Here is a 13,485-nt window from a genome sequence, read left to right as displayed (position 1 = left end):
TGTTCTTTTTTCATAACAAAAAACATAAAATAAGAATGACACAATGGAGAACAAAGTAATAATGTTCATATTTTGTTAAGAACAACCATTGTGGCTGCTTTGAGGAGTTGGGGGAAATATAAGGAAATGTTTTGAAGTTTTTTTGGAACTCTCTAAATCCTTTCATATCTCCGTTTTTAGGATTATTTTAATTTGGAGTTTTGCCGGAGACAATATATTTACTAAAATTTTGTAGTTACATTATTGTTTATTTCACATTTTTAATTAAAATTTTAAATGATAGTAAAACAATATTTTTATATTATCATTACTTTAGTTTCATCTGATTTAAATTTCATAGTCTAAAATAAAGGAAACATTTAACTTGATTTGGAAGCGACAAAATATTAGGAAGTAACCTCTCAAAATCCAACAGGTCGACTAAATCACTTTCAAAAGCTTGACTTTGCTTAGGTGTTTTCTCAAAGGACTAAACTCAGGTACAATTCCTTAGGTGCTAGTGGTACTGGTACCCAATAATATTAGGACACATGTAAAAAAAATTCAGAACATCATCTACCCAATAAAGACTTTTAACAATGTTAACACTATTAACTTAAATCTAGACATTCTTGTGCTTATGAATCTCACTTCTCTTCTTTGATGCTTCACATTCTCTCTTTTTATTTTTTTCCTTCTGAATCTCTCCTCTATTATGTGATTCTCTGTTCTCATCTCTTTATCTCCGTTCTTTTATATTCAACTCACATTCTCTTTCTCCTACTGAAAATGAATGCACCTACTAATGATTATTTCCAACGTGCTCGTAAGGTTTTTTCTGTACAAAAACATAATCACAATTATGTGATTTTAATGTCCCGCACAACAAAATTAGCCATAATAATATTACCATAATAACAAGTCAAAATCAACTCTTAATAAGAAACAAAAATATTCAATGTAACAGCCACACAAAAATTAAATTCAAATTATACAAAAGGAACAACACACAACTAATCATTCAAAAAATGAAAAAAAATATGACTATGGGAGAAGCTATTTCAAACCATTAATTAGAACATGAATAATAATTCATTTTATATTTAACCATTTAATTAGAGAAACAATATATAGACTTTCTCATGTAGATCTACTATTATGGAAGGTGTTCATTGTTGAATTTTAGAGAGAGAAACAAATTGATTTTGGTGAGAGATAGAATAATGAGAATATGAGGAATATGGCTTACAATCAGAAATATTGATATTCACGATGAAGTTGATAACTTCATGACGGAGTTTCAATAGAAGTTAGATCAAATACATAAAAAATTGGTAGAATTACCCAAACAATTGATGAACATCAAAAACAAAATTTTTGGTATAAAGATTGCAGCCAACAACATAGCCATTTTCGAAAGGAAATTTGTTTCATAAACCAACATCAATCACTTCACAACAAACTGCAGAAGATATTGGAGCCGTTTATGCAAAAAAACAACCACGCATCAAAAAGGCACTGAATTTGCTATAAAAAAGATGGGAGATCAGATAAGACAAATAACTAAATATCAGTCAAATTCAGAACAATGCGAAAGTATCACAACTAGAAGTGAGAAAGTTGTGGATGTTGGAAAAGAAAAAGAATTAGAAGGAAAATAAGAAGAAAATGAAAAGGAGAAAAAAAGAGAAAAAGAAAAAAATGTATAGAAAAAAATAATGATGTTCCAGAAACTAATAGGGTACAAAAAGAACAACACCCGCTAGTGAAAGAGAATACCCTATCCTACAACCTCTTCAAAAGCCAAAGAAAAATAAAAGCAATTCAAACGGTTCATGGAAGTATTCAAATCTTTGCAAATCAATATTCCATTTTCCGAAGCTTTGGAGTAAATGCATGTATACTCCAAATTTATGAAGGAATTGTTATCCAAAAAGAGAAGCTATCAGGATGTTGAAGTTATTCACCTTAATGCAAGTTGCAGTGTTATCTTGCAATCCAACATACCCCGGAAACAGAAAGACCCAGGCAGTGTGACTATCTCGGTCACAATCAGAAAAGTAAATGTGGGCAGAGCACTTATTGACTTGGGAGTCAGTGTCAGCCTAATGCCATTGTCGTTGATGAGGAGAATTGGAGGTGTTCAACTGAATTCAACTAGAATGTTTCTACAAATTTTAGATAGATCTATAAAATATCAAGAAGGATTTGCTGAGCACATTCTTATTAAACTGGACAGATTTCTCATTCTTATTGACTTCACCGTCATTGACATTTTTGAAGATGTAGAAATATCTCTCATTTTGGGGAGGCCATTCATGAGAATGGCGAAGATGGGGATAGACATGGAAAATGGCAAACTGAAAGTCTGTGTGAATGATGAAGAAATTCAGTTTGAAATTTTCGAGGCGATGCATCATCTAAAGGACAATGGACAATGCTTTCAAATAGATGTTCTTGATGAGATTTGTGAGCAACCTCAACTAGATGGACCTTTGGAGATGCCTGCAGATTCTGTAGAGGGGGATCAGATCAAAGAACTAATCAAAACTCTTGATGCAACAAATGAGATCCTCCCTTTACAAGAAAAGTTGGAAGATAGTTAGAATGGAGACAACAAATCAACATTACAACTGAAGTTGAAATAACTTCCATCCCATTTGAAATATTTGTTTCTGAAAGAGCAAATATTGGTTCGTGTATTGAAACAACACCATAAATCACTTGGTTGGACATTGATAGATCTAAAAGGAATCAGTCCATCATATGATGGAAGATGATTACAAACCTTGTGCACAGCCACAAAGAAACTCAACCCAACTATGAAGGAAGTGGTCAGAAAAGAGGTGATGAAGATGATTGAAGCTTGTATGATTTACCCTATTTCATATAGCAAATGGGTAATTCCGATTCAGGTAGTACCTAAAAGAGGAAAAATGATGGTAATCCGAAATGAAAATAATGAACTAATCCCAACCAGAGTTGTTATTGGGTGGAGAATGTGCATAGATTATCACAAACTCAATGCAGCCACAAGAAAAGATCACTTTCCGCTACCTTTCATGGATCAGATGCTAGAAAGATTAGCAGGGCGAGCTTTCTATTGTTTCCAAGATGGATATTCGAGTTACAACCAAATTGGTGTCGATCCATTGGACCAAGAAAAGACAACATTTACTTGTCCTTTCGGTGTGTATGCTTATCGAAAAACGCCGTTCAGACTATGTAATGCTCCTGCCACTTTTCAAAGATGTATGTTGGCTATTTTTGCCGACATTGTGGAAAAATAGATCAAGGTCTTCATGGATGACTTTTCAGTATTTGGGGATTCATTTGATCTATGCTTGAAGATTTTGGAGACAGTACTGGAAAGATGCGTACAAACAAACTCGATGCTAAATTGGGAAAAGTGTCATTCCATGGTCACAAAAGGAATTGTATTAGGGCACAAAATTTCAGCAAAAGGAATGGAAGTCGATAAAGCAAAGATAGAAGTGATAGAAAAAGCTACCTCCATCAACTAACATCAAAGGAATTAGGAGCTTTCTAGAACATGCTGGATTCTATCATAGATTTATCAAAGACTTCTCAAAAACAGCTTAGCCCCTTTGTAATTTACTTATTAAAGATTCAGTTCTTAACTTTGATAATTCTTGTTTAGAAACATTCAATAAATTAAAATATAGCTTGGTAACTGCCACTGTCATAACTACACCAAATTGGGATCTACCTTTTGAATTAATGTGCGATGCAAGTGATTACACAGTTGGTGTAGTTTTCGGATAGAAAAAGGAACGATTTTTTCATGCAATACACTAAGCTAGTAAGATTTTAAATGAAGCACAAGTTAAATATGCAACCTCTAAAAAAGAGTTACTAACCATAGTATTTGCTTTGGAAAAAATTAGAAGCTATTTGATTGGGGCCAAAATTATTATTGACACTGACCATCCTATAATCATATATCTTCTAAAGAAACCCGACTATAATCCACGGTTAATTCGATGGGTGCTAATTCTACAAGAATTTGACATGGAAATTCGTGACAAAAGCGGAAAATAAAATCAAGTGACAGATCATGTGTCAAAATGACCACGGTTTGCTGATATTGCAAATTAAAAAGCATGAGGAATTATTTCAAAGCAGAAGGGAGTGGGATGAATTAGTTGACTTAAAAGTATGGCCATTTTTTCTGCAAAATCAAGAGTTAAGTGAGCGGAAAAAATTATGCAGAAAAATTTCAAGTAAAAATCAAAAGATAAAGTAGAAGAGAGTACACCGAAATTTTATACTGGTTCATCTTCTTGTCCACCGAAGGCTGTGTACCTCTTGCAGCATAATAGATTTATTCACTAAATATTATGAGTTGTAATTACAATATCTCACCCTGAGACCTCTATGTATCTTACTCACTCACTAATACCTATGTCACTATTGGAAAACATCGTTTCCAAGTGACTCTATCCCCTTTCTTATCACACCCTTGTGACAGAAAGAAGTCTGCAATGTCAATGAAGAATTTACAACAATGGCAGGATTGCCTTTACAAGTTTGGAATGTAATATCACTTTCAATTCGATAACTCTTTGTATACTAAGTAATTATGCTCTTCTAAGTTTGTAAAGTTTTGAATCACTTTACTTCAAGCAACTCAAAAAATTCACTACGAAAGTTTAAGAACATGTTGCAAAAAGTGCAGAAAATATTTCAGAATTATGTTTGAAAGTTTGTGACAAGATTGTGTAAGAGTTATAATTTGATTCTGAGTTTCAATACATTTAAATAGGCTCTCCAACCAGCCATAACACTTCTTTGAAAGGGTAAGAATTGATTGGAATGAAACCATTTCGTTTGAGATGAAAACCATTCATTTTGAAATCTGAAAACTGATGCAACAACTCTCAATAATCGATTACAGCCTTGAGTAATCGATTACCCACACTCTCTGTCCAACTTGGCATTTAAAATTAAATTAGAATAATAGATTACAGCCTTGAGTAACCGATTACTCAACTTTGCTAAACCTGGGTAATATGTTACTCACATACAGTAATCAATTACCCTACACAGTTTTTGTTGGGTAACTGGTTTTCTCACTTATGTAACATGTTACTTAGATACAGTAACCTGTTACACACTATTTTTGAAAATTGTTTTGTTTATACTGGAAATGTTTCAATTTTCTTAAAAAATAGTTTGAGCATTACTACTCTTGTATATTCGAGAGTATATGATATAAATACCTATTTAGACTTAGACTAATTTGTCTTGAAGCTTTGTCTTCTTTGTCTTCATAAGTATTCTTCCTTTTCTTCTTTTTGGTGATGTTGGTGTCTTCATCAAAACCGTGTCAAGGTCAGGAGCAAAGATCTTCTTCACAATAAAACATTTATCCAATTTTTGAAAAATAATATTTATGTCGTTTTGGAACACCAAGAGTACTTATAAGTGATGGTGATTCTCATTTTATAAATTTCCAATTATGAAAAGTTTTGGAATTTTATAGTGTTAAACACAAGGTAGCATCACCATATCACCCACAATCAAATGGCAAGCTGATGTATCCAACCGCAAACTAAAAAGAATTTTGGAAAAAACAGTCTCTTCATTAAGAAAAGAATGGTCACAAAAGTTAGATGATACTTTATGGGCTTATCGAACTGCTTTTAAATCACCAATAGGTCACTTACCAGTTGAATTGGAGCATAAAGCCTATTGGGCACTTAAATTTTTAAATTTTGATTTAAATGATGCAAGCGTAAAAAAGAAGAATCAATTACATCAACTCGAAGAAATAAGGTTCCAATCCTACGAGTCTTCTAAACTTTACAAAGAAAAAATGAAGAAGTACCATGACTCCAAAATCCAAATGAAAAGCTTTTTCAAAGGACAAGATGTGCTTTTTTTTCAATTCAAGACTCAAATTACTTCTAGGAATATTCAAAACAAAATGGTCAGGACCATTTGTAATTAAATATGTAAAAGAATATGGGGCAATTGAGCTTAAAGATACTGAATTCAAGAGAACTTGGACAGTCAATGGACAAAGGTTAAATGGCTAAATGACAAATTCAATACCGAAATCAAAATGGCTAAAAATGAAAAACAATTGTGGCATGATTGCATGATTAGAAAATTTCAAAGCATACCTTGACTTAAGCTTTTATTGAGAAAAATAAGATATATGCTAAACTTTTTGTGAAAACATCATATAAAGTCATAACTTGAATTTTGTTTTAGCAAATGGAATTTAAATTTGTGTAACATGGTGTTTGCAAACATTTTTAATAATCAAGAAGTGTAAATCTAAGCCAAGTGAGGGAGCGAGCCAAACACATGAGGATCAAAGTTTAAATCACCATTTGATTTGTCTAATTAAACTTGTTTGAGTCTTTAAATCTCTAAATTGCATAAGATTGATAGGAAGTGGTCAATCATGTTATTTCTTTAGTTGAACCAAATGGCCAAAAAGTCTAACCACAAATTAGGATTATTCTTTGATAAGCCCCTTTGATCCAAACAACGTAAAACAATTTTTTCAAATTATCCCATAAAACCGAAATTGAAAACAACGTTCTAAAAGATAACATTAATTTTTAAAGGGGTGTTTGAAAGAATCAAGTTGGGGGGAAATTGGTGGACTTGGCTTCTTAAAAAAAAAACAAATCTCAATCTCTTTACAAAAACAACAAAAGTTGTAAAAGAAAGTGAAAAACAAAAACAGATTGAGAAATACAAAGAAAAGTCAAAAAAAGCCAAGTTTCAAAAACTAAGAGGTTGGAAAAGAAATTTATGGAAAAAAGTAGAGTGAAGTGCTTCATTAAGAAATTTTTACAAAATACTCTCTTTTTACTTGAACTTAACTTGATTATCTAGAAAAACCATGATTATCCAAACCTAGTCTCATTACAACCGAAAACAAGACCTTAGTGATCCTTGATTGGTTATGCAATTTAAGGGAATAGGTAAGGCAAAGACCAAGTACAAATTACTATAATCAAATGGTTGAAATATTGAGTGAAACACTCACCCCTTTAAAAAAAGTTCCAATTTTGAACTTGTGTGCAAAAACACTTTTTTGATTGAAAAATATTTGCTTAGGTAAATGTTTACACACTTTTGAAGAACAAAAACATACATTTTATGTTTGAAGCATTATGTGTAAAAAATTCACAAATCATGAAAAATCTCATTGAAAACACTTTTTAAGATTATGCTTAGGCAAATTTGAAATCATGTCAATCATATCTTGAAAAATTAGCCAAGTCTTGAATTCAAATGTGCTTTACCATTTGTTTAAGGGCAAACAAAGTCTCAAGTTGGGGACATTTGATAAGTGCCAAAAATGCCTATATTTCATACACTTTTTATGGCACTTATCCTTGGCAAAATTAAGAAAACCAACTTAATTCAATATTTTTTGGGTAAAATATCACAATCTTGTATATATGCTTTGTGTATTTCTTTTCTACTTTATTTGTAGGATTTAGGTAGAAAAGAGATGGAATATTTAAGTGTAAGCAAAGTGCTCAAATAGGTCAAAATGATCCATACATGACATACTTAAGCTTAGCATGGCAAGCTGTGTGCTTAGCCTTAAGCATGACTCAAAAACTTGGCCTATGTGGAAAGCATGGAGTCAACAAGAAACTGCTCACTAAGCAGCTTAGCTTGGACCAAATGTACAACCAACATAACCCGGACACCAATTTGGCACGGTTAGAACACGAGCCTGGCACGAGCCACGACACGCATGGCACACGCTAAGTGCTCATTGAGCAGCTTAACATGACATCTGGAGCGCCGATCGTGGAACCAAGCACCAAGTCACATAAACATTAGGCACGATCAAGCTTCTCAAGCAGGTAGCTCCGCGGTGCCACATAGGCGTTTGGCATTTGCACTCAGCAAGTTGGGCAAGTTAGCTTAACAACCAAACATGCTTACCTCATGCATGACCTCACTCTAAGTAGCCTCCTTAGGCTTTTTAGAAGTAGTTCACAATAGCTAGGCCAAGTATCTCACCATAGCTTGAGTGACTCAACCCCAAGCAGGTGACTAAGTTGCTTAGCCAAGTGATCAAACCCATACTGAAGGGTTTGGTCAGCAACTTAGTAGTGGAAGAGAGCAGCTTATCGGGGTCCTGGAACTCCTATAAATAAGAGGTACTTCAAGGCTTGAAAATCATTCATCATATCCATCGTCATCCCATTCACACATTAAACACTTCATCCGAATTTCTCTCTTCTTCTACACTTTCTTCTTTGTAATTTCTTGGAGGATTTCTACTCCAAAATAGCTTAGGTAATTTTATTTGTAATTTCTCTTTAATTCAAGAGTGGAAGGAGTAATCAAATAAGATGCAAAAATTCATTTTGCAATTTCATTTTTGCATGGTAAAGTGTCTTAAATCCCTGGATTAAGATCGCTAATGCTCCTAAATTTTAGTTGAATTTTTGGCTCACTAATATTTCTTGTAACTTCTTGTTTCATTATGTTGAATTATGTTGAAGTTATTACTTTGGAAATTTCAATTCTTTAGAAAGTTCTTAATGAGGTTTTAGCTTGATCACCTAAAACTTTATTTCAAGATCCAAAATGTTTCTTTTTATAGTCTTGACAAATGAATTAAAAAGTAGGAATACACCTTAGATCATTTGCCAAATCAAGGCATCCATATTAAGCAACTTGTAATCAAGGCTAATCAATGTTTACGAAGCCTGAAATAAGATGTGACAACTTATTTAATCGAGTGACAGTTTTCTATTGATTAGTATATTTACAATATTTGAAAATTACTTTTTCTCGTCGGGGGACTGGGGGAAATCTTATGAACTGATGTTTGGAATAACCAAAATATAACACATAACTTTTATAAACATTTTTCATAGAAACATGTTAAGAAACATTTCCATCATTCAAACTAAATTTTCTCCTCAAGAATTTGTTCATATTAGTTGTTTATGTTTATTTGTTTAGTTGTTAAAATGTCATAAACAAAATCAAACAAAAAATATGTTCAAAATTTATTAGTGATATAACTTGTTTATATTAATGTTCTATTAGGCAATTCCTTGTGGTTCGACATAACCCTATATTATACTACAATTGAATCTTGAAAGAGATACAAATGTAACATAGTAAAGTGATATCAAATAAATTTTATTTGTTGACAAAGAAAGAGACATTGAATCAATGTGCAATTTAATTCATAAATTGTATGTTTGTGAAAAGAAAAAATACACAATCATAATGAGTGATCTAACTACTAACTTTTATTTTCAGTCATGTAGATATTCACATCTAATATTTACTTTCTCTCATTTACATTTCGCAACTAACTTTTACTTTCTGTCATTTACATTTCCGCAACTAACTTTTACTTTTTGTCATTTAAATTCTGCAACTGACAATTTATTGTTTTATTCATTTGTTCATTTATTCTTTATTCTTTATTTTGTAACAACCTTCCATAAGGAAGTAGTTTGGTTAATAAAAGGAAATGGAAATAAATATCACTCATTATCACTTGTGTTAAATTGCTAAATGCATATCATTAAACCGGTGTTGGAATTTATTCCACAAAACCGAGATGGTATGAAGTTGTTAATAATTTAATAAAGCTAAGTTTTTTATCAAATGAAATATTCTTGAAACCATTAGGCCGACGTCGGGAATTCTTTCCAACAAAGCCGAGATGGAGATCAAAGAATAAACCAGTCATTAAATAATTCGATCAGTAATATGTCTTGCCTTACCAAGTAAGAAAACTCTTTCAAGAAATTGACGCCGCTGTTGGGGAGAATTTGTTGAGGGAGGAACCTATCCAAAAAGAAATCTTTCAACACCCAACAAGAGCATCCATAATTATATTACCATAATCACAAGTTAAATTCAACTCTCAATAAGATACATAAATATTCAATTGAAAGGTCACAAAAAAATCAAATTCAACTTATACAAAAGGATCAACACACAACTAAATCATTTGAAAGATGAAAAAATGATGACTATGGAAAAAGCTATTTCAAACCATTAATTAGAATATGAATAATAATTCATTTTACATACAACCAGTTAAAGTAGAGAAACAATATAATTTACTTTCTCATGTAGATCTACTATTGTGTAAGGTGTTCATTATTGAATTATAGAGAGAGAGAGAGAGAAAGAGATTGATTATGGTGAGAAAAAGAATAATGAGAATATGAGGAATAAGAAAGGGGGAGATGGTGGATTTTGACGCTACAAAATCCAAAAATGTTGGTTGTCATCTACTAATCTAGGGAGAAGCATAGAGAAGGGAAGATAAAGGAGACTTAGAGAAGAGAAGAGAGAACGAGAGAATGTGAAGCATGTGAGAAGGAATGATAGATTCAGAAGCACTTAGGGAGTTAACAATGTTAGCTCAAATCTAAACACTCTTGTGCTTCTGGATCTCTCTTATCTTCTTTAATGTTTCACATTCTCTCTCTCTCTATATATATTTTTTTTGAATCTCTCTTCTATCATGCAAATCTCTTTTCTCATATCTTTATCTCTCTTCTTTTATATTCAATTCACATTCTCTTTCTCCTACTCAAAATGGATGCACCTATTCATGATCATTTCCAACATGTTGATAAGGTTTTTCTGTACAAAAACATAATCACAATTATGTGATTTTAATGTCCTGCCCAACAAAAGTATCCATAATAATATTTCCACAATCACAAGTTAAATTTAGATTATACAAAAGGAACAACACACAACTAAATCATTCGAAAGATGAACAATCATGGCTATGGGAGAAGTCATTTCAAACCATTAATTAGAACATAAATACTAATTCATTTTACATATAACCAATTAAAGTAGAGAAACAATATAATTGACTTTCACATGTAGATATACTTTTGTGGAAGGTGTTCGTTGTTCAATTCTAGAGAGAGAAAGAAATTTATTCCGGTGAGAGAAGAATAATGAGAATATGAGGAACACGAAAGGGGAGATGGTGGATTTTGACGCTACAAAATCCAAAAATGTTGGTTGTCTTCTACTAGTCTAGGGAGAAGTGTAGAGAAGAGAAGAAAAGGGAGATTTAGAGAATGGAGGAAATAAGAGATTTAGAAAAGAGAAGAGAGAACGAGTGAATATGAAGCATGAGAGTAGAGAGGATAAATTCAGAAGCACTAATGGATTTGAGTTAACATTGTTAATACTGTTAACTCAAATCTAAATGCTCTTGTGCTTTTGAATCTCTCTTATCTTCTTTGATGCTTCACATTTTCTCTCTTTATTTTATTTTTCTGAATCTCTCATCTATTTTGTGTATCTCTCTTCTTTTATATTCAATTCACATTGTCTTTCTCCTACTCAAAATGGATGCATCTACTCATGATCATTTCTAACTTGTTGGTAAGATTTTTCTGTACAAAAACATAATAACAATTATGTGATTTTAATGTCCTGCACAACAAAAGCATCCATAATAATATTTCCATAATCACAAGTCAAATTCGACTCTCAATAAGATGCATAAATATTTAATTGAAAGGACACAAAAAAAATCAAATTCAAATTATACAAAATAAATAACAAACAACTAAATCATTTGAAATATGAAATAATCATGACAATGAGAGAAGCTATTTTAAACCATTAATTAGAACACGAACAATAATTCATTTTACATATAATCGGTTAAAGTAGAAACCAGTTAAAACAAAGAAACAATATAATTGACTTTCTGATGTAGATCTACTTTTGTGGTAGGTGTTCATTATTCAATTTTAGAGAGAGAAAGAAATTGATTCTGATGAGAGAAAGAATAAAGAGAATATGAGGAACACGAAAGGGGGAGATGGTGGATTTTGACACTATAAAATTCAAAAATGTTGGTTGTCTTCTACCAGTCCAGGGAGAAGCGTAGAGAAGAGAAGAGAAGTGAGATTTAGAGAGAAGAGAGAACGAGAGAATGTGAAGCATGAGAGAAGCGAGGATAGATTAAGAAGCACTAAGAGATTTGAGTTAATAGTGTTAACACTGTTAACGTGTTTATTGGATAAATGTTAAGATAGATTTTTAAAGGTGTCATAATATTATTGGGCACCACTACTACTAGCACCTAAGTTACTGCACTTAAGTTTAGTTCTTTCCCAAAATACCCATGTCATGGTCATTAATTAGTGTATCCACAAGTCATTATGCATAAAGTGTGAACTAGTGCAAATGCTTCTACTTAGGAATTAGGATCACATGTTCTAAAATAATTATGAATCCGTGTCTCTATATATTCAAATTGCAATAAGTTATATTCAAATAGTAACATTACATGTCGATAGGGGTGTTTTACAAATATTTGATTGCTGCTAGTTATCCTTGTCTCTATGCCCTTGTTATGTATCTCCGTTTGTATTTTATCTGGCCTAATATTTATAGGTCTTTTGTGTATCAAGCATTAATTTTCTGAAAAGCAAAATCTTCTTTCATGTTCAGCTTAACCAAAGAAAAAATAAGATAACAATTTGCTAAAATGGGGATTAGCTATCTTATTTTTTATGTCTCATTGTGTTCTAATTCAATAAAAAGTTGTTATTTACTTGAAAAAAATATAAAATAATATTTCAATATTATTTGGTGGGATATGATTTGCCTAGGACATGAAAACATGAAATTTTGGGTCAAAGTATTGTGGTCCAATTTGTTGTGAGGGTAGCTGATGCTTACATATACCAAAGTAACAAAGGCAAAGGGTCTTCAACTTTTCATACCTGTTGGAACATGATGGAACACAATATATTTTGACTCTGTTAAAGTAGAACATTTTGATTTTATGAAAGAATGAAACAGAATAGTTCAAACTTAAGATTTTATTTCTTCATTTGTACACCAAAAGGTACCTAACTATGCCATGAAAAATCGGATTCCAAAATGAATATACAAAGATGATGTGTAACTCAAGTCGTTTGATCATGCTCCCACAAACCCATTGCTTGAACCACGAAAGCAGAAGCAGCTACAATTAATGCAGCAAAGATGGGTGGAACTATGAGATCAAAGTATGAATTGGTGAAAAGATGAGGTGAGACACAAATAACATCTCTTGGAAGATCCAAGGGTACTCTAATAAAGGTTCCATCACTCTTAGTCTTGCACCTTTGAGAGAAAGAAGAGGACGGCGATATGGCGGCGATAAAAGCCACCTCCGGGGAGAATGAGGCCACCGCCACCGTTAGTGTCAGCAGGGTGACCCAAGTGGCAGCATAGATTAGAAGGGGCCATGTATGAAGGTAACGAATGAAATCAGATAGCCATAGAGACATTGTGGTGAAGCACCTGTTCTTGTAATTGTAATGGTTCAATATGGTACCTAAATAATATAGCTTCTAAGTTAATGGATTTAGTATTAGGTATAATTTCGGCTAACATCAAAAACTTTAGTGAAGGTAGTTAATCATAAACGTATACAAAATAAATAGTATATTATGTTACTAAATTAACTTACAAATATGTGTCACCTATGTT

The 13,485-nt window shown here is 32.2% G+C and overlaps 1 protein-coding gene across 1 annotated transcript; it reads right to left on the bottom strand.

Moving 5' to 3' along the window:
* On the bottom strand, window positions 12,918-13,283 carry LOC109344662. Its single transcript, XM_019583416.1, has one exon. The coding sequence runs from the start codon at window positions 13,281-13,283 to the stop codon at window positions 12,918-12,920; it is 366 nt and encodes a 121-aa protein (XP_019438961.1).

The sequence above is a fragment of the Lupinus angustifolius genome, chromosome LG04 (genome assembly GCF_001865875.1).
Source record: "Lupinus angustifolius cultivar Tanjil chromosome LG04, LupAngTanjil_v1.0, whole genome shotgun sequence".
NCBI lineage: Eukaryota > Viridiplantae > Streptophyta > Magnoliopsida > Fabales > Fabaceae > Lupinus > Lupinus angustifolius.
The sequence above is the reverse complement of the archived record's forward strand: the minus strand, read 5'-3'. Positions and strand labels throughout refer to the sequence as shown.

Excerpts from the sequence above, each read along its gene's own strand:
- LOC109344662 (XM_019583416.1), bottom strand. The coding sequence starts at position 13,283 with ATGTCTCTATGGCTATCTGATTTCATTCGTTACCTTCATACATGGCCC.